At 41.8% G+C, this 27329-nt stretch overlaps 2 protein-coding genes across 3 annotated transcripts in view; one reads left to right on the top strand and one right to left on the bottom strand.

Annotated features, from left to right (window-relative positions):
* Window positions 1–262: 262 nt before the first annotated feature.
* Window positions 263–6417, top strand: FZD5 (frizzled class receptor 5). The gene has a single exon (XM_070771010.1). It carries the CDS (start codon window positions 263–265, stop codon window positions 2018–2020), a length of 1758 nt encoding a protein of 585 aa, XP_070627111.1. The 3' UTR covers window positions 2021–6417.
* A 5160-nt stretch (window positions 6418–11577) lies between these two features.
* Window positions 11578–27329, bottom strand: part of CCNYL1 (cyclin Y like 1) — a 36941-nt gene continuing 21189 nt past the window's right edge. The window contains exons 5-10 of one of the 2 annotated variants that reach the window (XM_019975973.2): window positions 26203–26238; window positions 23928–23979; window positions 22505–22624; window positions 18487–18653; window positions 15068–15230; window positions 11578–13815 (exon numbers count right to left, since the gene is read on the bottom strand). In XM_019975973.2, coding sequence (XP_019831532.2) covers window positions 13699–13815; window positions 15068–15230; window positions 18487–18653; window positions 22505–22624; window positions 23928–23979; window positions 26203–26238 — 655 coding nt within the window. In that variant the 3' untranslated portion in view covers window positions 11578–13698. The remainder of the gene's footprint in view (window positions 13816–15067; window positions 15231–18486; window positions 18654–22504; window positions 22625–23927; window positions 23980–26202; window positions 26239–27329) is intronic. The other variant, XM_019975978.2, reaches the window with a different exon arrangement.

Genomic DNA, 27329 nt, shown 5'->3' with positions numbered 1-27329 from the left:
TTTTTTTCTTAAAGAGTTTTTTCCCCAGAATCGGAGCCTAATCGTCCCTCTCCAGCCCTGTCCAGCGAAGAGCTGAGCGCTCCTGCGGAGGCAGCGCCTTCCCGAAACAGTTGGTCTTTGGACGGATTTCTTGAAAAAGAAACCAACAGGTTGCCAGCCCAGGCGCCACACAAGTCCGCGGAGAGGGAAGCTCCGATCCCGGTTTCCTCCTGCCAGAGCTGGCCCCGCGCGGGCTGCGGGAGACGCGGGGAGGGAGGGGGCTATGGCTCGGCCTGACCCGTCCGCGCCGCCTTCGCTGCTGCTGCTGCTCCTGGCGCAGCTGGCGGGCAGGGCGGCCGCCGCCTCCAAGGCCCCGGCGTGCCAGGAGATCACAGTGCCCATGTGCCGCGGCATCGGCTACAACCTGACGCACATGCCCAACCAGTTCAACCACGACACGCAGGACGAGGCGGGCCTGGAGGTGCACCAGTTTTGGCCGCTGGTGGAGATCCACTGCTCTCCGGACCTGCGTTTTTTCCTGTGCTCCATGTACACGCCCATCTGCCTGCCGGACTACCACAAGCCGCTGCCGCCCTGCCGCTCGGTGTGCGAGCGCGCCAAAGCCGGCTGCTCCCCGCTCATGCGCCAGTACGGCTTTGCCTGGCCGGAACGCATGAGCTGCGACCGCCTTCCGGTGCTGGGCCGCGACGCCGAGGTCCTGTGCATGGATTACAACCGCAGCGAGGCCACCACGGCTCCCCCCAGGCCCTTCCCGGTCAAGCCCACACTCTCGGGCCTGCCGGGGTCGCCGGCCTCGGGGAACGACTGCGCCGCCGGGGGCCCGTCGGTGTGCAAGTGCCGCGAGCCCTTCGTGCCCATTCTGAAGGAGTCACACCCGCTTTACAACAAGGTGCGGACGGGCCAGGTACCCAACTGCGCGGTGCCCTGCTACCAGCCGTCCTTCAGCCCCGACGAGCGCACGTTCGCCACCTTCTGGATCGGCCTGTGGTCTGTGCTGTGCTTCATCTCCACCTCCACCACGGTGGCCACCTTCCTCATAGACATGGAACGCTTCCGCTACCCGGAGCGCCCCATCATTTTCCTGTCAGCCTGCTACCTTTGCGTGTCGCTGGGCTTCCTGGTGCGCCTGGTCGTGGGCCATGCTAGCGTCGCCTGCAGCCGCGAGCACAGCCACATCCACTACGAGACAACGGGCCCTGCGCTATGCACTGTCGTCTTCCTGCTGGTCTACTTCTTTGGCATGGCCAGCTCCATCTGGTGGGTCATCCTATCGCTCACCTGGTTCTTGGCGGCCGGCATGAAGTGGGGCAACGAGGCCATCGCGGGCTACGCGCAGTACTTCCACCTGGCCGCGTGGCTCATCCCCAGCGTCAAGTCCATCACCGCGCTGGCCCTGAGCTCCGTGGACGGGGACCCGGTGGCCGGCATCTGCTACGTGGGGAACCAGAACCTGAACTCGCTGCGCGGCTTCGTGCTGGGCCCGCTGGTGCTGTACCTGCTGGTGGGCACGCTCTTCCTCCTGGCGGGCTTCGTGTCACTCTTCCGCATCCGCAGCGTCATCAAGCAGGGCGGCACCAAGACGGACAAGCTGGAGAAGCTCATGATCCGCATCGGCATCTTCACGCTGCTCTACACGGTGCCCGCCAGCATCGTGGTGGCCTGCTACCTGTACGAACAGCACTATCGCGAGAGCTGGGAGGCCGCGCTCACGTGCGCGTGCCCGGGCCCGGACTCCGGCCAGCCGCGCGCCAAGCCCGAGTACTGGGTGCTCATGCTTAAGTATTTCATGTGCCTCGTGGTGGGCATCACGTCAGGCGTATGGATTTGGTCCGGCAAGACTGTGGAGTCATGGCGACGCTTCACCAGCCGCTGCTGCTGCCGTCCGCGGCGGGGCCACAAGAGCGGCGGCGCCACGGCCGCGGGGGACTACGCCGAGGCAAGCGCCGCGCTCACGGGCAGGACCGGGCCCCCCGGCCCCGCCGCCGCCTACCACAAGCAGGTGTCACTGTCGCACGTGTAGGAGGAGGAGGAGGCCAAGGGACCGGGAGCCGGGCGGGAGTTGAGGGAGCTAGGTTGTTTTTGTTTGGTAGCTTTGCCAAGGTCACTTCCGTTTACCTTCATGGTGCTGACGCCCCCTCCTGGGGCAACTTGGAGAGAGGAGGGAAGAGGCTGTTTCCAGGGGGGCACCTGTCCCAGGACTTCTCAGAGGGGCTCAGCTGATGTCTGCTCTATCTTCCTGCCTTTTCGAGGGAAACCCTGTTTTTAATTTATATGTCGTTTTCTTAATTTTTAACTTTGTTGCATTTTGGCAGCAAAATTTACCTTTGCTTTGTGGGGGCTTTACAATCCTAAGGTTGGCATTATAATGAAGTTCCGCTTGGTTCAGGTTTCTCTGAACTGTGTGGTCTCAATTGGGAAAATGTATTTCCTATACTTGTGTCTTTAAAAATAATGTGAACAGTGAAAGTTCAGGTTGCTGTGACCGGGAAGTTGTCCCGTGGGCTTCTCCAGCTTACTTCTCCTTCCACTGCTTAAAGTGTCCCAGATGCTTTACGGTGAGCTGCTTGACCCTTTCCCTAACTTAGGGGGGGACACCCTAAGTCACACTGAGGAGAGGAAGCATAATGGGTCTGGGGCCTCCGGAAAGTGACAAGGTTAGGAAGTGTTCAGAGTTTCTGTGTGTGTCCTAGCTTTGTTTAGCAAGCTTGGGTTTCTTTTCTGTAGTACTTGTAATCATTCTCATTCTTAACAGTGCCAGCTTTGCTTGAATGACTTAGAGGTAGCATTGTAAGTGTCCAGAATAAATGTTTGGAATAGTGCTAACCTAAGGGATGGTGATTGGTTGAACTTCAATACTAGACTGTTAAGATGGCAGCTTTGTGCTGGAGGAGTGGGTGGTTGTTAATAGACTCCAGTGATCTTACTTTTAAAAAAAAACAACTTGTGTTATATTTTGGTAAAAATGAACCCACTTCCTTCTTCTGAGAGTACTTACTGATAGAGCTGAAGGGGGCTCCTTTTTACATTTAAGGACTAAACTGGATATACCTCCTGTAATTAAGTAAATTTCCAGCACTTCTCTTATCTGCTCCACCCCCATCCCACCTCCTTTATCATGTTAAACAGTCCTTTGGCTTTTCTTATTCCTCCTCTCCTGGAGAGCTGTGATTAGAAACCACACCCATCCTTGAATGAGGTGCTTGAAAGGGGGGTGGGGTAGGAGGGAGGCTGGCTACCTGTGAACAAACATTGGCAGCAATGAGGGAAAATGAGTGTCCCTGGACTTTGGACTAGATTACAGCCAGATATTTCAAAAGCAGCGAGACACTGCTCTCTGCAGCCTCTGACAACAACTGAGACCATAACACACTTGCTTAAGCTTTAGAAACGTGGATCGGTGTAGCAAAAGGAAAGCTGTTTTCCCCACCCCACCTCAATATATGTTTCTTTTCCTCCTCTTCTGAGAAAGCCTATATATTGGTGAGCACACCCTCACACACTTTACTGTTAGAGAATTCTGTTTGCTTTTCTAATCTGTTGAACCATTCCCTCATTCATATATGAAAGCCTGCGTATTGTTGAATACACACGTACACACACTACACACACACACACTTTACTGTTAAAAATGCTGTTTGCTCTCCTAATCTGTTTAACCATTCATTCATTCAAGAAGAGTGTGAGGCTATAGCTGGGGAAGGGAGTGAAAGTGCATTTTACAGTAAAATACTCGGGACTAAATTTAAGAAGCTAAAATGGCAAATGTAATTAAAATTTGGGAGTAAAGATTTGCTCTTCATTTATACCAAAGTTGGAAAAGTAAGATTTAAGCCCAGGTCAGGTTTTACTTTATGGATATTAAGTAAAGACGTATATATTTTCCACAGTGGATTTAAGTGCTATGCTGGTGGAAAGAAACATGATGTTAACAGTTTTCATGAACTTTCAAAGGCTCTTCATGTTTATAAAAATGCACTGCTCTTACACACTCATCTAAATCAAAATTAAATTTCAGTATATTTGACAAAACCTGGTACACCTAGCTACAGAACTTTTTGCACATGTAATTCCTCTACTTATTCTGCAGCTTCTTAGAACCTTGAAATAGATCCCCTGCCTGAGGGCCAGGTCCTCTCCTGTTTTTCAAATGAGGACCTTTTCTGATCATCTTGACCTCTTCCCAGAAAGTACATAGATTATTCTGCTGCCTTCAGTCATTGTGTCTAATTTGGGTTGTTCCTCTTTCTCTTTTTTTTGTGTGTGGAAGAATGTAAAGATGATGCAGAATTTATCTAAAAGTTGTGAGAGGATGTGGTTGAAGTGATTTAATTCTTACTTTTAAAACAATTATTTTATTTTGGCAACATACCAAACCTAAAAAGAACAACCAATTTACTTTAAAAAAGAATGTAAGACGGTTAAGAGAAAGGATACTAAGGCAAAGAGCAAGAATAGAGGTAATGCACTGGAGGTTTTTTAGGTTCATCCCAGTTCTTGGCGTTGCCTGTTTTCAAGTCTCTCTCTCTAACCCCTGCTCTCCCTTCTCTCAAAGATTAAGCCCACCTGCTTCCTGAAGTCTTGCATCAACCACCCCTCCCCCTACCCAGGCAGAGAAATCCATGTATTTATGCTCACCCTGTTTCCATCCCGTACTCGATTTTCTCCTGATTTTTATTTTCATTAGGCAGACAATCCATACTCATGAAAACAATTATAAAATGAAAGGTTGTGAGGTAGTTTAGCAACTTCTTCAGAGCTAGCTCTGATTTTAATGAGGATTTAAGGCCCAGTTTAGTCTCATTCATATACCGCTTTTGGGCTGTCCCTTTCACGGTTCAATTTTAAGGAATGTCTCTCATCATAGATAGGAGGGTAAAGGTTTAGAAGGAACTAATATGTGACCTATCAGTGAATCAGTTGACAAAGAGACTTAGGAAGTCTTTTTAATATGTATTATTAACCTCACATTTTGAAGCTGTCTAAATTGACTGGAAGAAAGTTCTCTTGGTGCCTTATCGGTTTATCCTTGCAAACCTTGGTCATATTTTCTTGCGGTCATTTCCAACGACGGGCCCGTGTGTGTGTTGTGTGTCACGTGCGCATGTACAGGCTTAAATAATGTGCCAACAGCACTGTTTCCAAGTTGGTATTCATTAGGCCCTTTCCTCCTGGGTTAGGGCTGCACTAATCCTGACACCGGCTGCCAGGAGGAAACCTCATGGATCCCACACCGAACCTTAATAACAGCATCCGTGACCTGCAGTCTCAAGTACAGAATGGGAACCCCAGAGCTAGGAAATGTAGTTGTATATTTTAATGAACTGCCACCCCTGCTAAAGAGGCTTCTTTCACTTTTGTGCTCTACAGAAAGACCAAGGGGGGTAGGAGGGACAAAGCTTTGAATCACTGCTTTCTAACACCGAATGGGGCCAACAGGACAGAGAACATCACAAATCGAGGCAGGTGTGAGGTGCAGTGGCTGAGAATTGCCTGCTCCCTCTGCGTGCCCTTTCTTGCCTCCAAAGTCCAATCAAGTGATCCTGGGAAAGAAATCTGCCTGGGTTGAGGAGGGTGGTTCTGAAAGAAAAAGCTACCAACACATGAAAGCAGGGTGAAGGGTAGGCAGGATGAAAGTAACTAAGTAACCTGACTCAGAACTCTCAAAAGCTTCTAGCAGCTTGATGACAATTACAGGATTTATTTCAGCCAGGATAATGTCTGTGGTACATTATTTGAAGACAATATTACTTCATGTTGTTACAAACTGTATGTATAGTGTGTATGTGTTGTGGGTGTATATAAATAATATATATTATATATATGGGAGATTTAGTGACTTTTGATACGGGTTTGGTGCAGGTGAATTTATTACTGAGCCAAATGAGGCACATACCGAGTCAGCAGTTTGAGCGCAGGGCATTCATTACTTTTTCTGATTTCCACACATGTGTACTGCCTGTCCCATGAGGTATCGTCGATGTCATGTCAAATCCAGAACTCATAAAGCAACGCCAGTGGTATTTTATTTGTAGACAATCAACTCAAATCTATAAATTATTACTGGCAGATGATTATAATTCTGAATCTCTTAACACTAACAAAAGGAAACCCAGAGCATCTTGATACGAAGTTTTTTGTTTTTGTTTTGTTCCTGGAAGTCAGAAGAACAGCAGTTGTATGTGGTTGTTAGTTTCAAGGTACTTAATTTGCTGACACTATTTCAGAAAAAAAATCTGTATGTATTATATTTGTGGGAAGCTAAAATAATGGTTTGAGATTTTTATCAAATATGGAGAGTAGTTATTTATGAAAAACAAAGAAATGTCTATTTTTGTTTCTTTGTTCCCAATTAATGTAGATAAATTTTAAAGTGCATTAAAGCAATGGTAAAGTAAATAAAAAGATGCTATACAAGTATTTTTCTCCTCATGCTTTTACAAAGAGACACACTGCTTTCTAAGTGATTCCCTGGAGTAGGAAATGGCAAACCATTCCAGTATTCTTGCCTGAAAAATTCCAAGGACAGAGGAGCCTGGTGGGCTACACAGTCCAGGGCATCTCAGAGTTGGACATGAATGAGCATGTGCTGGCTGAAGGTGCTATGTGGATTCTAACTATCATATTTCTCAGATATGAGTGGCAACCTTTTTATTGATAATAAAATCAAACAAATTCCAATCACAGAAGCAGAACTAATGAAAACATGTTTTACTTGAATATACTTCTTAGGTTTCTCCTGCCAATCCTGTGATTGTTTTATGATTCACTTGAAGAAATGAAAGGAAATACACAAGAACAGAGACACTACCTGACATTGTGTTCTGTCAGCTCTGTCTAGACTCTGCTGAAGCAATTTGGATGGAAGTGGTGCTGTTCTGTGTGCCTGCTTGGCAGTCGTAAGCTCCCCAAACTTTATCATTAGATTTACAACTTGGTATTCAGGCTTCCCAGGTGGCTCAGGGGGTAAAGTATCTGCCTGCAATGCTGGAGACCTGGGTTCAATCCCTGGGTCTGGAAGATCCCCTGGAGAAGGAAATGGCAACCTACTCCAGTATTCTTGCCTGGAGAATTCCATGGACAGAGGAGCCTCTCGGGCTATAGTCCATGGGGTCACAAAGAGTTGGACATGACTGAGCAACTAACACTTTCATTAAGGTCTAAACACCAGTCAGGGAGCTCAGATAAACAGATATATATTCTCCCTCTGTATTTGTGGAGAATTGGTTCCAGGAACTTTCCCTCCCTCAAATACCAAAATCCACAGATGCTTAAGTCCTTTATATAAAATGGTACAATATTTCCATATAACCTACACACAGCCCTTCCATCTTCCCCCTGCCTCCTCCCGTATACTTTAAATCATGTCTGCTGCTGCTGCTAAGTCGCTTCAGTCGTGTCCGATTCTGTGTGACCCCAAAGATGGCAGCCCACCAGGCTCCCCCGTCTCTGGGATTCTCCAGGCAAGAACACGAGTGGGTTGCCATTTCCTTCTCCAATGCATGAAAGTGAAAAGTGAAAGTGAAGTTGCTCAGTCGTGTCCGACTCTTCGTGACCCCATGGACTGCAGCCTACCAGGCTCCTCCGTCCATGGGATTTTCCAGACAAGAGTACTGGAGTGGGGTGCCATTGGCTTCTCCGAAATCTAGATTACTTCTAATACCTAATACAAATCCTCAGTAAGGAGCTATTTTAAGTATAATGCAAATGGTTGGTGGTATGCAGCAAATTAAAGTTTTGTTCTTCGGAACTTTCTGATATTTTTTCCCCAAGTATTTCCAACCTGTGGTTGATTGAATCCACTGATCAGAACCTGTGGATACAGAGGACCTATTGTAAGTTGATTTAAAGTTGCCACTTCCCTGACAATATGGACAGATGCTTAGCAAACCTGAGAGAATGTAGTGTCAAAGTGAGTATGATGAGCATTGTTAGATTGGTACACATTAGGGCATTTGAGAGAATAGAAAATACAGCAGTTGAGCTGGATCCTGGTAGAAAAGCCACTGTGCCTTCCCCATACAGGTCTCCATAGTTGACACATCTTCCCAGTGCTTTCTCGTTGCTTATTCCCCAGCAGTAGAAAAGGGGCCTGTTAGGTGGCTAGAGAAATAGGTCATAATGCTTTAGTGGTTTAGTTTCAGAGCTCTTTAATTGGTCATGTTCAACAGAATGAGAGGCAGTAGAATTGTTCTATGCATAGATTTGGGAGCTAGACTGACAAGGGACTCAAATTCCAGCTCCATCCATCATGGGCTGCTTGATCCTAGACAGATTACTTAACCTTTTAGTACTCTCATCTTAGTACTTTCTCATCTGTGAAAGGGGGATAATGATAGTATTTATATTTTAGAGTTGAGAGGATCTGAATGATTAAACCAGGTTAAGGTAAGTATCAATAAAAGGAGGAAGCAGCCATTCAGGCATGGAATGGAAGAGAAAAAGACTAGTTTTCAAGTTTGGGTCTGTGTGAGAATCATTGGGGGTTCCTATTAGAAATGTAGATTTCCTGGCTTTGCTCCAGAAATTGAGATTTGTTTAGTCTAGGGTCCAGGAAGTGGGTCTTTTTGTTTTGTTTGCTTTTTAGTAGAATTATTTTAGGTTTACAGAGAAGTTGCAAAAATATATACATCTTGCCCTAATATTAACATATTATCATAGCACTTTTGTTAAACTGAAGTCAAGATTCTCATATTAACTAGACTTCATTTGGATCTCACCAGATTTTCCAGTTTCTTTATCTGTTCCAGGATTCTACTCATTTCTTACAGGCTTTCAGCCCATGAGGCAGATGGTCTGGGGACCACACCTTGTGAAATACTAGGACACGTAAAGGACCAAGCAAGGTCAAATTGCCCTATCCTCATGTTGGGAAGATGAATGCAATTTTGAAGCGGAATAAATTGGTGAGGGGAGGGGATGGGGTTGGATATAGAAGTTTGATTTTAAGAGTTGGGATGGAATTGCCTCCGTTGGATGAGGGGTTACTTTAAGAGTGAGGCATCTGTTCCTAACGCAAGTTAAAAGAAGTTGTGGGGTTTGGAACGTGGGGTTGCTGCTTAGCCTGAGGAGATGCATCTAGAATTGTGGGCAGGTCAGGGGACTGAGTGCAGCAAGTGGGGCACCAGCACCTTGAGGAGGGCCCACGTAGTTGATTAAAGGGGATCACAGGGACGAGTTGGCCTGTGAGCCACATAAATCCTGTATTTCCTGGAACCTGCTGCTAAGGCTTTGGAAATGGATCATAGTAGTAACCAGCATCAAGCACTGCCACATTGGGCACTAGCAGAAAGTCAGAGGGTGAAGCTGAGATGATCCTCTTGAGAGAGGCCAGTGGGAGGTGACCAAACACTGAATCTCTGCCTTTGGAAGAGTCAGTTCCCACAGTGAGGAAATACAGGGCCACTGTCTGGGGAGCTACAAGGTTGGAAATGAGAATGCTATGATGAAGGAATAGATGTTTTAAGAGAAAGAACAATCTGAGTAGACATGGACACATTCTTGAGGACCTTAGGTTCTGAGGCTGTCACTGGATTTTTCTAATATTCAAATTACTAGCTCCCTTCACACTTAGAATAATCACCTAACCTGGGCCTTTTTTAAAGAATGTTAACCACTTTTCATTTGACTCTGGATTCCTCTTAATTTCTATTTCACTTTCCTAGTTCTTTCTGCATCCTAGAGATCCTAAACCACAAACTGGTATTCTTAAAATTTGTTTCACATTAAGTAAATGTTCTCTCATCTGCCAAACCCATTTAAAATAGACTAGTGTAAACTGCCTCAGGAACCATACAGACTGCACCTGTGTACAAGCGACCAGACTGCTGAAGCGCTCCTGGATTTATATTTTCCTGGCAGTCAGGATGGCCAGGTTGCTAAGCTGACAGTTAAGATTTTAGGTGATCTAATCCTTGATAGATGCTAGGTATAATCTACAAATTCTGCATAGAAACTAGTACTTGCCTGAGAGAGGCTCTGCCAGCTGTCGAGTGCTTTACCAAGTAGCTCTGTACTCAAAGATGACAGCTTCTGGGTGAGGAAACAGTCCTAGTCACTTTACATGTGGTTAGAAGGCTTGTGTGATCAAAGAGTTCAGGTAACCTACATGCTGTAGGTAAACACTTCCAAAAACATTGTATAACCTAAAATATAGTGAATTATTTTCCAGTAAATACTGACTTCAGCACTTTAAAAAAAATCAAGTAATGGTATATTTTATAGAATGGGAAAACTAACAAATGAAACCAGCTGTTATAAAACCAGGATTTAGTAATGTTGAGTTTCAATAATGGGCATACAGGGTGCTTTAGGAGTAGACGTGGTAGAATAGGGTCATGACAGAATCTAATACAGGATGGAAAAAACGTCTCAGAAGCACTGGGCCCTAAGTGGTCTTAGGGTGAACCACGTGAGTTTAATGTAGAAAAATGACAGTTTCATTTAGTTCAAACATAGATTTGAAACCTTTTTGTCTTTTCCTTATAAAGTTCAGTTCACAGTATTCCAGTTAAAATTGCACTGTCAGTATATTCCAAAAACTAAAAATGAAAATAAATTTGAGTTGAGGTTTTCTTTTATAGTCTTAGTACTTTAGGGAATAAACCCTTCCTAGTATCTCAAAGCTACCCTATTGCCCCTAGGAACTAGTTTCCATACCCTGTAGTATTTGAGAACCTACTTTCAGTGGTTTAAATCTTTAAGTTTCCCCCATTTATCAAAATGGCTGTTATTGTCTCTAGAATTAACACTGAAAGAGCAATTTTTAGTGATTCTACTAACTTGTCTTGAAGCTACAGTCGTGTCCAAGCAATGTTCCCACCCCCACTTTTTTTTAACCTTTGACCACTCCAGGTATGTCAGCATTTCTACTTAGTAACTGGCATATTATTACACGGTACAAACTATCTTAGTGATTTGCAATAGTTTTTCTCTCCTTCTGCACTAATTCAGATCATTTCTCCTAATCAACAGCCTATCAAGAATAAAGTTAAAAGATCTGACCTTAAGTAGTGAATTAAGGTGGATGAAAACACAGCAATACTATCAGGAGTGATGGAATACTGCTCGAGGGCGGTGACTAGGGTCTTAAAGAAACCTTATGGTGATTTTGTATATTACATGGCTTGTTTAAAAGTCACCCTCTTTATAACAACCGCAAATCTACTTCCTCTTCTTCCATTTTCTTTCCTGTTCAATGGCTTTATATCCTCAAATAACTCATGTTCTGATTCAACAGTATTTCTTTAATTCCTTTCTTTCTGTGTTTTACCTTTTATCTTGCAAAGTGCTTTTTCCTTTTGGTACAATAACACACAATTCCAAAGTGCCATCTAATGCACTATGCCACGGAGCACTACAGCCAGTGATTTTAAGTGTACTAAATTATCTTCTGGTTGAAAAGAACATAAGCCAAAGAAATAAATGCCTGCCTCTTAACTAAAGGCAACGGTCAAAACAACTTTTGAATGGTCAGTCGGAAAATGCTTCAAGGCCTGACTATCAGAGCTGATTGAAAACATTTGAGCTAGGCAGAACCACAATGTTATATGAACAGTGAGAAGTTACACAGCAGCCATGTATTTTAATTAAAATAGAGTTTATTAGCTTTTCTTTTAATATAAACATGAGGAAGAAAAACCACGTAAGTTGTAGCATTCTTTTCAAAATAAAACTGCAATCAATACTTGAATCTCCAAGCTCCATAAACAATATTTTTTGAGGTGGTAGATTGTAATATTTTTATATCTATTATTTATCATTTATGTCTGTGTCCTTTAAAAATGATGGAACCTGTGGCACTCAATATAATGTGAAGCCTTGCTATAAAGAGAGAAAGTATTTCTGGCCCAGAAATGCTTTGTTGACAGGCAAAATTCCTAGGATTACATTTGAGAAGGTAGGAGGAGAAAGATTTTACATAGTTGAGAACACTTTTTTTTTTTAATGTTTCAAGTTTAGGTGACATCATTACCAATTTCCTAAAAGACTGATTACTGGACATCCCTGTCTTTTAATGGGCTTCCTGGTGGCTAAGTGGTACCCTGTGTTTTAAAAAGCCTGAGGTAAGGGTTCCTAAGATTTATCTTTCCTCAAATAACACAACACACCTACAGCCAGGTCAACACACAGGATAGAAAAGCTGTTTCATATCACTTACTTTCCTATCGCTGCTGCTGCTGCGTCACTTCAGTTTGTCCAACTCTGTGTGACCCCAGAGACGGCAGCCCACCAGTCTCCCCCGTCCCTGGGATTCTCCAGGCAAGAACACTGGAGTGGGTTGCCATTTCCTTCTCCAATGCATGAAAGTGAAAGGTGAAAGAGAAGTTGCTCAGTTGTGTCCGATTAGGGTCCAATTCCTTTCAATTTATTACAGGAGAATTAATGCTGTTGTTCATAATTCCTTTACCAAATCTAGAAAAAAGAAACTTCGGTGCTCAAGCAGATAAACAGCCCACGGAGGCAAAGGACTATTTTCAAAAGAGGCGCCAGGTCTATAAAGACACAAGATATCCTCCTGAAGTCTGTGTGCAATCTGAAGCTCTGATACTTGTAGAAGTATAAATGCTACAAACTTACAAAACATCACCTGAGAGTCCACTTGAATTTCTTCTAAATTCATTCAGTTTTGTAAATTTTAAACATTAAGCTCTTAATTTTACTTTTTTGTTTCAGCCCATTGTTTGCCATCTTCAAGAGGGGTTGAAACAAAAAATTAAAATTAAAAGCTTAACATCTAAGATTTATAAAATTAAATGAGTTTAGAAGAAATTCAAGTAAACTTTCAAGTGATGCTTTGTGTCTGTAGCATTTATACTTCTGCGGCAGTGTCCTGGAGTGTCCACACACACTGTATTAAAGCTTAAAATTGCACCAAGACTTTTGGGACACCTATTTCACTATCTGCTTATTCCTGGACTAACAGGTCGGCTGGAATTATGAAAATATCCTTTAATACAAGTATTTAACAAAGAGGAAAATCGTCAGAAAATGAGAAGCACCATTAGAGTTAACAAGAAACACAGCACGGACCCAATAGAAGTAGGTAACAACATACTTTCTCTGCTTATGATCCCAAACATGCTAATATGCTAATAAGTAGTGTTTGCAAAAAATTTGAATGACAAGTGTTATTCAGCAGCTTTTTGGTTTAAACTGATTGCCAAAAATGACTAGCAGCTTCAATGAAATAGTAGGGAGGAAGAATCCTTCAAAACCTAACAATGCTACAACAGTCTGTTCCTAAGTGGCTTTATGAGTTGTTAGGAGTCCCATGTTCGAATAGTAATACTGCATTGATTCTAAAGGAATATGCAGCAATATGGGCGAGAAAAATAGGAAAAAGTAAGTTATATAGTTAGTGTCTTTAAAGTCTAAAAATTTAAACTATTTAAAAAAACCTCACATAGTTCACAGTTATTGGCCTACATAGTAAGCAAATATCTGTGGGTGGGTGGGGAGCTTTTGGCTTTGGAGTGGTTTTTGTAACTCTGTTTACATTAAAAAGGACAGAAGAGTGTGTTGCATTTGACAAGTCCAGTTTTTTCCTATGACCATAATCCTTGCTGTCGTGAGTCTTGAATTCAGTGTCTTTCTGTTAGGTGAAAATACTAACTGCTGGTTTCTGAGCAGGAGAGGTGGTATTTCTCCAGTCCTTGTTACGAGGGGTTCATGGTGTTACAACCCCTCACCTCTCTCTGTTTATGAGAGGATGGCGTTGGAGCGCTGAATACCAATGAAATTATCAGCGCTGAAAGACCTTCTCACAGCAACTCTGCACAAGTCTTTGTATTTGTCTTCACACAATCTGGAGATGGCCTAAGAAAGTCAATCAGATAGAACATAGGTATATTTAGGGAAAAAAAAAAAGTTCCAACCTTAAAAAAAGAAAGCATCATTGATAAGCCACACATCTGCATTCATTTAGGTTCACAGTTACTGCTACTTTGGATAGCTCATATCTACACTGCTGATTCCCTAAGGTAATATCCTTGAAGGGCTATGATGAGATTGCTGGGGCAGGGGGGAACTTATTTAAAAACTGGGTTCCCAAAATAGGCCCCGTCTAACAGCAATATGATGTTACCTACATACTAGATCCTTAAACATAATGAACACACCTGAGCAAAATCAGTCTTTACCCAGCTATTCAACTTCTATTCAGTCTTCATTATTTACTACACACTCTAAGAAAATTTTAATGAGGTAGGTGTGTTAAAGGCAAGAGAGGTCTAATGATGAAGCACTACAAGGTGCTCATATGCATGTAAATTACCATGGAAAAACGTCTTATTCCAAAGTACCAAGATACCAGAAAAGTGTCAGTTTTATATGTATTCATTTCAGTTGTAAATTTTGCTGTATACCCACCAGAAATCACAAGCTACTTCAAATCACCACTACAAATTACTTCATCCCATGTATGTTACCATTTCCATTAAAAACCCATGTACTTTCTACATCCTGTTTCTGAACCCACATTGTAATTTCCAAGTACAGGTCTCGCAGGTTAGCAACCGATGCTTCTGGTCTAATAAACTCACGGGACACACACTGCAAGCTAAGACAGTTAAGAGTGGTAAGTAGATTATCAATGTACATATGATTTAAGGATACAATTATAAAGAAATTATGCCTGTATGGTTATATGTAAATGAAAGTTAAGTTGCTCAGTCATGTCAGACTCTTTGTGACCCCGTGGACTGTAGCCCACCAGGCTTCTCCGTCCATGGGATTCTCCAGGCAAGAATACTGGAGTGGGTTGCCATTTCCTTCTCTAGTTAAGTGTGGAAGTTCAAATGGAAAACCATTAAGAACAGATTAAATCTGATTTAAAATATTCTGAATTATGGTTCCAGAAGACAGAATATCTGTAATTTTTTAAAAAAAATAATGTGAGATCCCTAACCCATAAAAGACACAGGGAATAAGATGCCAACGGGTTAATAAGCTCTTCAAACTGTTAATTTAACAGCTTTTCATTTTCCTAGTCACTGCTTAGTGTAAGTTAGCCACAGATGTTGGCTTTGGTGGCTGACAGAAAACCCAGTGAGTGATTCCACAGTCTTACCTCTAGGTTCTGTGCTCTTTCTTTGCTAAGAGGAGCAAATAGAAAATTCAGGTTGTTGTCATCTGCTAAGGAGCGAAGGTCAAAGTAGTATTTGGCATAAACACTGGCGGGAACATTAATATTAAACTGAAGGAGCTCCAGAAAGTGCCTTTCCATCTCATTCCTGGGGGAGGAGGACAAGACAAAACCAACATAGGACAATTTTAGTCAACTGGGCTATCTTCAGAAACCCCATTCTGAGCCACTACAACAGCTCTAAATACTGTTTTGAAACAAATAATGGCTCCCCAGCTGGATTAATACACTAATGTTCCGACAAGGTACAGCTATTTGTGGTTCTTTCTGCGTCCTGGCACTTTGAGTTTGGGACAGGGGGGAGAGGTTATGGCCCTCTTATGCACCCGTGCTGCTGACTCGGGGGCTCATTCTTCAGAGTTCCATTAGTGCCGCCGTGCATTCATGCTCCACGCTCACTCACAAGGCCCCGCTATAGTCATCAGATGAAAGGAATGATGTATGCTGTTTATTAGCTCTGGAGAACTTGCAGACATTTTCACCGGGCCGATAACAGGAAGGGGCTTATTGAAGTAGAGACACGCCAACAAAAGGAGTAAGCACATCACCACGGCAACAAATGGAGCCATGGAGAGCCACTGCTATTATCTCTGAGGGGAGAAGACTCTTGAGGCAACAAGGATTCATCTCAGATAAATAAATAAATAAGCTACACTCGATGGGAAAGGGAATCCCCTCCCCCTGCCCCAGTACAGGGGACTGTGGCAAAGGGCAGAATGCAAGTTTCTGTTCCTCTTAACCCCAGTAGGATGAGAAGGTGTTCCTGGGACAGGATGGGATACACTTTTTAAGCTATGGGAGGCAGCAGGATTAAGGGTAGACGTCTGGGCTAGACTAAATGCATTGAGCATATGACCTCTGATGGAGCAGTTTCCCCTGTGCTCCATCCGCCCCTAGCTAAGACAGAAGGTGCACACACACACAGGGGGCGAATTCAATGAAGTGGGAAAGTAGGGTGCTGGGGGCAGGTCTTTGCTATGGGACCATACACAGTCATTTGCTTGTCTAATGTTTAAGTAAAGAAAATCAGAGTAAGTCTTACCACTTTCACAGCAATCACTTTAAAGAGTTAATTATATAAAAATGACAAATACCCAGACAAATGAGAGTGACTTATTTTTCAATATATTTGTTTCCTGGTTTTAAAGTGTTAATATTTTATCCATTGGATAAGTCATCAAATGCTTGATGTTCTCCTGTGTGGAGAGCACAGTGTGAGCAGAAATGAGGTTTCTCATTTGTTTAACTTTAAACCTAACTGAACCTACCTCCAAAATTAATTTCCTGTTCAAATGGCCATAAGTCTATAGAAATGTAAATCAGATAATGTTTTGATAATCAGCTAATCAGGACTTAATTTACTACAGGAATAAATGCACTTCACTATCCCTTTTATATTCTCTTCTCCTAATACATTTTAATTGTGTGGAAATACAGTACTTCATAGGATTAACATGTCTATTAACAGAGCTTTACTTACTGAAGAAAAAAGCATTAGGCCTACAGAATACGTATCTTCTGCATTTTTTTTTTTTTTTGGCTGTTGTTTTTTAAATGACTAGATGACTGAAGAGCATGCCATTTATAGGCGCAGCAAATTTTCTGAACAGCAGCTGCTCAGTTTAACTTATTCTTTTGAAGGGAAATATATTCAAACAAGATACATGGATGTTTGAAAACTTTTAAGGAAAAGCTGACAGATGCCAATTTTTCAATTTAGACTCAAAATGAGACCATTACAAACAGCAGGGGGATGAGACAAATGTGACTTGAACACTTGGTTGTAATGCTTTCCAGTTTCCAAAGATCGTAAACAAAAGCAGCCTATTACAAACACAGCTCCTGGTGATTCTGTTTTACACAGAAAAGTGCTGTTTGCAATTAGCTTCTTCCTGTAGCTAGACACTGCCATCAGTGCTACTGGGCTCACATCTATGAACACCCACACACTTCCCTGCATGTTCTCTGATGCTCTAATTGGACCCAGAGCCCCCATCAGCTTAGTTGTAGGTTCTGAGAAAATTTTAGCTGCCATCATGGCAGGCCTGGTGTTTATGATTACACATTTCCCTTCCTTCAAGGAACCAGTTTAGAGATGGATGATAGTGGTGCTCGATGTCACTTTCGTTTCTACAACTTCCAAAAGTACTTGTACTCATCTCGAATTATCTGCCATAACACTACGGTGGCTACCAGCAACATCACCATGACACTTTTTACCACCAAAGTGGACATTTTCACCAAAAGTCACTTTGACAGCTACCAACAATCACTGGTCCCTTCTCTTAGTCACAAGCTTCTTTGCTTCAGTGTAAATATGCACTTTGGTAATTCTGAATTGAGAGTCAGGGGCAAAGGTAACAAAAACAAACTCTTGCCACTGCCTGCCGTGACCTTGATCGTCCTCTGCTGTTCACTATAATAAAGAGGTACACCTTTACGTTTTCCTAAATGCCACCCACAAGGACATTTTCGCTGTCAAGTGAGCACTTCTAGAGTCTTCTGCAAATACCTCTCTGGTTCCTGCTGCCTCCCACCTTCGGGGCCTTCCCCTCAGCCAGACTGGAAGCCTGATGTTTCATGCCCATGTGAGCATGCCATCTGTGAGGAACCCCCCAAGTTAACTCAAGGCCCCATCAAGTGCTGCTGTGGTTGCTGAGTGCTCCGGGTGAGGCCCCAGTGACACTTCCTGGGCTACCTGAACAAAGGAGTTTCCTAACTCAGCAGACCTCTATTTCTAAACATGGGGAACACTCCTAACAGCGGAGGAGAGAGAACACAGAGATCTGAAACCTGTGTGGTTATCTGTACATCATGGTTTCTGTAACAATAGAACCTTAGATACAACCTCAGATTACAAAAGAAGAAAAGACCTGCAAAAACAAACGTACAACGTGTGACTCAAGTTGAAGTTATAACCTCTCAGTAGTCTGGAGGTGCTAAGACCTCAGCAGTGACCACTTAACTTCCAAGGCCAGACATGTGCCTCTTAAAAACGGACTGGACCGGTAGACAGCTTTAAGAAAGACGTGAAATTATTTACTGCATCATGTTGTTCTGGTAGTGAGCTTGTAAAATGTTTGGCAAAAACCATCAAAAAGTAATTTCAATTTATCAAGCAGAATATTACAATAACACACCAAGATTTAACTAATTAATGATGGGAAATACAAATGGTTATACTACAGCTAGACAAGAGTCTAATTTTATATTTATACCTAACTCAGCTCTCTGCACAATGTAACCTTTCTTAAAATGTAACATTTCTTAAGATGTAAACTTTATGGGAGCAAATGAGGTATTGGAAAATGGTTAGACAGTTCACCGTAACCTTACAAACTCACATGTCCTCAACTGTAATGTCCTTGAGGATCTGGCAGTAGTCCACATTCCAAACAGCCTGATCGTCCCAAACCTTGGAGGCAAGAAGAATGGCTCCCAAAACAATTCTTTTCCAGTTAGTGGGGCAAATGTCGATCTCAGCATAAGTTAAAAGCCTTTCTAAGTAAACCTGCAAAAGTAGAGGACTGATCTTTGATTTTAGTTCAGTTTAAGGGCTGTGATAAGATTTATTAGGAATGATAGATTTCATCTGTTTTAACATGTCTTTTATTCTTTGGTTCTACAGAGACTTTTGCTCGGCCAGCCAAGGCCAAAGGCCAGGTCACAGTTGTAAGGCAGGTATTTCTGTTAGTCCGGTATTTCTACTCTGCCCATGTGAATTTCCAACCCAATTTTGGTCGCAGGAATGAAAGGACATCTCAGCAAAGGGCATTCTAAAGACAGGCATTGTGTTATTACTTTCCCACTTGCAAAAGGCAGCACATATAGCCCAGCATCAATTCAACCGTTCAGTAAATGCTTGAGCGCCTACCGTGCGCAATGTACCTACCATACTGGTGGTGGGTACGTGGCAATTTTACATAAAGCTTGAGTATGTAAAACTCTGGTAAGACTGAGCAGTTCTTTATCTTCTCTTCAGAGGATGAACTTGAAGATGATAACTGGTGGTCAAGAGAGCCTCCCAGTGGCTGCTGTGTGGCACAGCAGGACAGGCAGTACAAAGCAGCTTTACATTACCACATTTAGTGCCTTTTTAAGGAAGACTCATGCATACAAAGAGCATTTTTTTTCATATCCCCCATTTTTCACATCTCCATTATTTCATAATTCGTCTTACATATTCTGCAACTTAGTCAATTTGTTTGGTTCTGAGGTGGTTAAGAGCTGCCAGTGTCTGAATCCCTGGGGCTCCTCTAAATCTGCCAGGTAGTTTGTGGGATGACTTCATGGCTTCTTTTATGTGTGTCAAATGGCTATTCGATAAAGAACCGGACCAAGTTAACAGCTGAGTAAAGTTTAAAGACAGTTGTTGGTGATGGTGTTACCTCTGCAGAAGAGAATATATGCCATTTGACAAAAAGAAAAACGTCCAGTTTTTATCAGAGTATGTTATCAGATTGACAGCTCAAATCTGCCAAAGCTCTCCAAACTCAACTGTTTCAAACACAGTTACTGAGATTATATACCCTTAGTGAAATTCTGCCCCTGTTCCCCAGAGAACTCAGCATGCTCCAGTATTAAGAACGAATCTCCCTACAGGGTCCACCTCTCTACTTTATGGCACTAATAGAGGCAGTTCAACCTTAGGGGCAATCCCTCAGTTTCCTCTCACCTTTACTAAAGGCAAACTTGGTCTCATTTATACCACTTGCCCTCCCGTCTCAGTGGAAGTGACATCTTTCTTTTTCCTGAAGCTAACTCTTCTATGAACGCAGTCAGTCCCATTTCTCATTTCTGCAGAACACTGTTCCCACAATTCATCTCTTCTTGAACAACCCCCTCTCTGTCAGAGATTTTCTCCAATGTTCTCTTACATATTCTCAGCCCATCCCCTCACCACCCCTTAGAACACTTCCCTCAGGAAATGTCCTGAGGCTGGCTCCTCATGACCCATCCTCTCCTCATCCAACTTTAGTCTGCCCCTGGCCACCACTGCTCCACTGAAACTACTCAGGCAGAGTCACTGCTGCCTTCCTACCACCAGAGCTCTTCATCACAATGCCCCACTCCCCAAGCCTGCCCTCAGAGCTGAAGACACTGCCACATGCCTGGCTGCTGGGACCAAAAACCTCCACTTGAGTTATCTCACTCCAATCTGTTCGGAATTCTTATCTCCGTTTCACTGGTCACCTGATGGCTCTGCTCTTCTGTCCATCACTTCTGACTTGTATCACTACCATTGCCTCCTAACTTCTCTGCTTCCACTGACTGCCAACCACAGTCTGTTCTCCCCAGAGCAGCCAGGACAGACTATAGGTTATCTGCCAGGGCTTTCCCATCAAATAGATAATTTCTGTGGCCTGCAAGTTACGAGGCCCTGTGTGAGATGCCATCGTCCTTCTGTGAGCTCATCACCTGTGCTCTTTCCCTCACTCCCTACTCTGATCACAGTGGCCACCTTGCTGATCCTGTCTCAGTGCCTTGTGGTCTACCCCTCTGCCTGTGGGATCAGTGCCCCTCATCTTCCTCAGTCCAGCCAGGTCCTGGTTCAAATCTCAGCTCTGTAAAGAAGCTCTTTCTGGTCTTTCTAGCGTGCACGCGTTAAGTCAGTCAGTCGTGTCTGACTGTGTGACCCCATGGACCCGTCTGGCTCTTCTGTCCATGGGGAATTCTCCAAGCAAGAATATTACAGTGGGTTGCCACTCCCTTCTCCAGGGGATCTTCCCAAACCAGGGATTCCAAACCAGGAACCCTGGTCTCCTGCACTGCAGGCAGATTGTTTCCTGTCTGAGCCACCAGGGAAGCCTCTCTAATCTCTTTATCCCTTTACCTTGCTTTCTCTTTCTAGCTTTCACTACTACTTGAAATAGTCATCTTTTAAAAAATACTCATTTAAAAAGTCTTATGCTCTGCTGTACACAACACTATAAATCAACCATACTCCAATAAAAACTTAATACAAAAAAACACAAACACCCTTTGTTTATGTCTGCTATACTTACTTCATAAAGGCAAGAACTCTCCTCTATCCCCAGCACTTAGAACCGTGACACAGGTAGGTATTTGGTGTGTGTGTATGCCCTGAGGAACTCCTTGGCAGCACTCAGCATGTGCATCACGCTCTCCTCCTTCAATCTCTCCTGGCACCTCTTGTGATTCTCTCCTGGGTTTCCTACCACTCTGGCCACTCCTCTGGGGATGTGTCCATAAGTGCTGATAGTCCCCACAGATCTATCTTCTCCTCAATTTTTATTTAACGTACTTTCTCTGCATTTGAACAGCTATACGTAATTCCCTGCCTCTCGCTCAGCTTCAGGCTACAATCCCATACAGTCAAATGACTGCTAGACACTGTCACTCTGCTGTTTCACAGGTCCATCGGGCTTAACTTGTCTACAAAGAAATGCCCCTCTTCCAACCCTTACTCTCCTGCCTGCATTTCCCAGCTCTGCATGTGCCAGCGCCACCCTGCCTCTCTCAAGCACATGCTAACTAAGCACTGCAAGTGGCTTGCAGCTCCAAGAAAAGGCCTGTGTCTGACCCGGTGCCCACTGAGGGGTCTCTTTGCACAAGGAGAAGCCTCCTCTCCTACACTGCCTGGAGGGGAGCAGGCAGAGGTGGACGTACTCCTTCCCTCCAGACGATCCAGTTGACTTTCCCCTATAGGTCTGCTATACGGAGGAGTTAGGCAATCCCAACTGCCTCTCAGCTGAATATGATTTATTATTCAAATGATAAAATCTTACCATAGGAATTCAGTATGGATGACACAAAGGTCCTTACACAGCTGGAGCTTGGCAGGCTAACTTGAGTCAAGCCTTTCCAAGCACCACTGACACCCAATCCTGGGTACCTTCACATGCAGGCACCAGAGGACAGTAGAGATGGTTAACATTATCGTCCAAGGACAGGGAGTTGAAGGCAGTCAGTCTCAATCAAGACACACATTAGAACTGCCTAGGCAACACAGCCTGAGACTCAGAAACACACTGAATCTGCGCCTGCCGTGGACCAGAAAGTTGAGTGATCACCTCCATCCTACCGCCCAACACACTGTCAGTGTGCACCTGTGTGCACTGTGTGTGCACGTGCCCTGACGTGTGGAAGGAGAAACCAGAAGTCTCTCCTGCTGCCCTTAACACCAACTGTTTTGCGATGAGAAAAGCAATGGCAACATTTTAAATCATTATGATTACTAAAGCTCAAATCTGTACAGTTTACTTCCTTTTGATACATTTCTCTTTAATAAAGTTCCGATGATCATTTCAGGAACCTACTTTCATTTGGAAAACAGGCCCATACCTTCTGTACAAGAAAAAAAATGTCTAAAGATGCTTCTATTAGAGAAAAATATATTACCAAAGTCACTATTGCACATTCGGCAGTCAGCTGTGCGGCACTGAAAAGAGTACGAACAAATCTGTAAATGAATTTGTGTTCAGGGTCGTGCTTAAAGTACTCCTCTGGAACCTTTTCTCGCTGAAAGAAGAAAAAACACAATGTAAGTATCCACTGAAGAAAAATACTTAAAAGTACCCTCAAGACAGCAATCTTCACACGTGTGCCCACGTGCTACTTAAACACCTTTCCAGTGTCCTGTAACCAGAAGGCGCTAAGAGTTTGCTGTCTTACACAGCAGTCACCAGTCACACGTCTACTGAGCACCTTAAGAAGTGAATTTTAAAACCCTGTCATTTTAATTAGTTTAAAATTTAAACACTATTTTAATGTTCTCCTTAGAGGTCTTACATATTTGTTAGGAAATGTTTATATTATGTGATGCTATGGAAAATCATCCTTTAAAAAGCTACATTTTCTGTTACTTGATGTTTACTTACCCACTCACTCGTCATACAAAGCGCAACTCGGTTCTTATCAGTCACACCCCTGACACAACATGCCTTTGGTAAAATGACTAGACATAACATGGGGTGGGGGAAGAAGACTTAAAAGGAAGACAATCTTGGCTTCGAGCTGGAGGCAGTAATTTTCTTCTAGTAATTAATTTCAAAGCAAATAAGCATGAAATAAATACAACTGTACTTATTTATTTAAATAAATACAACTGCAGCTTATTTATTTAAAAAAAATCAACCTTATACATAAATATAATAAAATCAATAACTCTATAAACAATCACAAACGTCTCTACAAAATAATAAATATCATGGAAGTTAAAACATACATATAAAACGTTACTGTTAACTACTCTATATCTCCTGTGTATCTTTATACCCTGCTCCCCAACAAAAGGATAGTGTCACATGCTCAAACCTCCTAAGTCTTGCAGTGTAGTTACCTCTGCTGTAACTGCTACATTCTACCCATAAGGTTCTCACTGTGTTTTCTTACACCTAAATAAAAAATAGCTAGGAAGTGCACTTCTATGATCCAAATTCTGGTGCAGTTATGATCAAATCTGTAACTGCTATAATATACAGCAGAAAGCTACCTCTCAATCCACCAAAATAAGAAATATCTTTTGGTTACGGTACCTGCACTGAATGTATAAGATATTTAATACTTACAGTTCAAGTTAGATACTGGCATACTAAGTACTTTAATATTTTTTCAGTAAAGTCAAGGAAGTAACCACAGAATATTAAAGTCTAAATCGAGAACTCCTCATAGGAGATCCTTTACACAAATCAAAAGGAGTAAAACACAAAGCTAGTCATTCATATTCTAGAGCAGTTCAAGTTCTACAATCATTAAAATACACATTGGACACCTACAATAAAAGCACAATAAAAACACAACTTCAATCAAAAGTGACACTTACTGTGAGTGGATGTGATCTCTCATCAAAAATATCCAAGGATCTATTGGCATCTCTATAAAATAAGAATATATATTTTAAAAATTAATTCAGGAGTTACTAGCTTAGTAAAGTATCTGCTAAGAGTAGAGAAAGGAGTAGAGGAAGATTAACCTTCAATAAAGCAAACAGTTTTACATATTCTCCTAGATTCTGCCCTTAGAAAGGTTTTCTGACCTATTTTATACTCAGCACACCAAGTTGCTTGAAATCTTTTCTACAACCAGCCAGAGTTGCCTTTACCTGCACAGACCCCTTCTAACAGGCAATGTTAGTAGACCAATACATTTTCACTGCACTAACCTCACACTGGAATACACAAGAACATTTTATAAAGTGGCAGTAGTGGGCAATAAAGTCTTCTAACTTCAATGAATGTAAATATGAGATTCATGCTTTTTTCTTGTTTTTTTCCCCTCTTTTGTTCTTTATATTATATTCTTATTATAACATATATAATATATAACATATATTATATATAAATATAATCTAATTCTATAACTATATATTTATATTGTTATTTCTTGTCTCTTTTAAATAGTCTGAGTTAAAAATGTTAATTGTCTTTTAAGAGAAACCAGGCTTTTTATTTCAAATTCCACCACACTACTACTCTGTGCCCATTTAAACAGCAGTTCTGCAAATGTGGTCTATAGGCCTCTGGGATTCTCCCCTGGCCCCTCTTCAGAAAGCCTAAAAGTCTAAGAGGTCAAAACTGTGTTTTATAAGAATACCAAGACATCACCTGCCTTTACACTGTATGACACTTAACTATGATTGTATAAAAGCAAAAGTGGGTAAAATTGCTTGTTTCTGAGTGTGAATCAAGGCAGTGGTATGAAACTAAATTAGAAGTAACTCAGTTATTCCTGGCCAAATGCATGTAAAAAGTCTGCTTCACTTAAGAACATCCTTGATGAAAGAGTAAAAATTAAGTATTCTTAAACCTTTACTCTTCTTTTTCATATTCTAAGTGGAAAGTATGCATTAAGCACTTGCATGTACTGAAATATGGCTCTGTTAAGGAAGAGCACTTGTAACTTACTGGTAAGTCACTTTTTTCCCCTAGAACATCATATTTAAACCACTTTTTTCATGAAACACCAACTGACAGTCATTTTTTCAAAAAATGAATAAAGTGAGCCTGTCACTTCAAAGAAAACTCACAACTATTTATTACCAATGATAAAATTCAAACCATCAAGCTAAAAATATCAGGATTTTTGGAAAACGTGTACCTTCTAGTGTGAGCTTTATTTATGGTGAGCTTGATTTCTCAATACTTAAAGACTTTTCTGATAACATTGGTGGTGATACTAACAAGAGTGAGTTTTTGACACTGTCTAAAGAAATGTGAGCCAATACTTTGCAAATGACAATGTATAATATTATAAAATCATGTACAGATAAACAGATCCACTCAGTATGCAGGACAGATCAATGGGCATTAATTTAACATAGTACCTACTTCAAGTTCACTGATAATGACTTGGAACTCCATTTTAACTAATTTAATGAACTAGCACATGTGGATTTTGGGGACAGTATCAAAGAACATGCCAAATTATCTCAAGGCTTTAAAAATTCACCTTTTCCCAACTATATGTCTACATGTGGCTGGATCTTCATATTGCTTCTTCAAAGCAAATGACTGAAGACAGTGTTGATATGAGAATCAACTGTCTCCTATTAATGAGATACTTTTCTCTCCACTATTTTGTTGTGGAAAATGGTTATTTTTCATTAAAAAAAAAAAAAAAAAAAGACTTATTTAAACACTGGAGTCCCCAACCAGATGGTGATCTCATCCCTCAGGTGACAGTTTTTGTTGTCCTACTGTGGACAGAAGCAGAATGTGCTACTGGCACCTAGAGGGTAGAGGCCAGGGGTGCTGTGAAGTGCTCGACAACGCACAGGACAGCACCCCACAACAAAGCTTCATCCAGCTCAAAATTTCAGTACTGCTAAGGAAAGCCTGTTTAACATACAATGGATTTAATTTTTTAAATTTTCAATTTCAATTTCTAATACAGTAAATATCCATATAAACCACATAAGAGTGGTTAAAGAATTAAGAGTCCCAAAATAAAAATAAATGACTTACTTCCATACTCTAATAAAAGCACTCTAACAGTAAAAACTTACTCTAAATACTGTCTATAGTTATTACTTAACACTAAACTTTATACTGTGTAAATTAATTAGCTGGAATAACAAAATAGGTTTTAAAAGAGCTCACCTGTTCTTTATGTGGTAATATATTGCTAAGGTCACACTGTGGAGGAAAAAAATATATTGTAATAATTGATTTTTATCACATTAGGCCTGAAGACATTTAAAAAGGGTTGGCAGAGAGGTAAGACCTTCCAGATGCCCAGTGGCCCCCACATCCTCTAATTCAGAGCAGTACCCACAGGTGCTATCCCCCATGTTTTAGGTTCTTTGGCTTTTAGCAAAATTAGGAGACCCAAAATGCTAGATGTGCTCTTAGAAGACATGTTTGGGTTGATTATTATAATATATGTTGTTATATATTTCCCCAGTCATTTGTCCTTCTATGCACCAAATCTTTCGTCCCATACAAGTTATATCATCTATCCACATGGTTAAATTTAAGCCACACATGGCTTTTTGTTAGGCACTGCATTTCAGCTGATTTAGTTCAGTATCCCTCTAACATGTCTATTTTCCATTATTTCTCTAAAAGTAAGTAATACAAGTGCTCCATACCAAATAAAATGGATTTAAAATCACTTTCACACATAATTATTAGACAATTTAATAGCAAAGTTTTATAGTCACAAAATTGATGATAAGCCTAGTTATCCTGAAATAAGCACTGCTAATAAGGCAGCACAATACAGCACAGTACACTATTAATGACAGGTATTTCCAAATTATTTTAAATAAAGTATTAACTAACCAATAGATACAAGTCCTCAGATACTTTTTACATTACTATAGCCCTAAGTTATTCACAGATGCTGTGTATTAGGCCATTAAGGGGTTCTCTGGTTAAGTTATTTGTTTCCCTCTGTTCTCAGTATCTAAAATGAAACTCAAAATAATTGAGAGAAGGCAAATCTGAATTTTGTAACTAGTCTATAGAATCTTAGCATTTGCAGAAAGGCCAGTAACACTGTTAGCATCAAAGATGGATACTTCTATAGTGCTTCAAAGTTTCTTCAAATTGACCTTAAAGTCACAGAATTAAAAGTTACATGATAAAAAGGGTAACTGAACCTTATATGACACTTATCCCATTTTACAAATAAGGGAATCAAGGCTAAAAACTGACTTACTCAAGGTCCCACCAATTATCAGAAGTAGTTCTCTTTCTCCTACCCTTGAAGCAGAGAGTGGTTC

The sequence above is a fragment of the Bos indicus genome, chromosome 2 (genome assembly GCF_029378745.1).
Source record: "Bos indicus isolate NIAB-ARS_2022 breed Sahiwal x Tharparkar chromosome 2, NIAB-ARS_B.indTharparkar_mat_pri_1.0, whole genome shotgun sequence".
Lineage (NCBI taxonomy): Eukaryota > Metazoa > Chordata > Mammalia > Artiodactyla > Bovidae > Bos > Bos indicus.
The sequence above is the reverse complement of the archived record's forward strand: the minus strand, read 5'-3'. Positions and strand labels throughout refer to the sequence as shown.

Excerpts from the sequence above, each read along its gene's own strand:
- FZD5 (XM_070771010.1), top strand. The coding sequence starts at position 263 with ATGGCTCGGCCTGACCCGTCCGCGCCGCCTTCGCTGCTGCTGCTGCTC.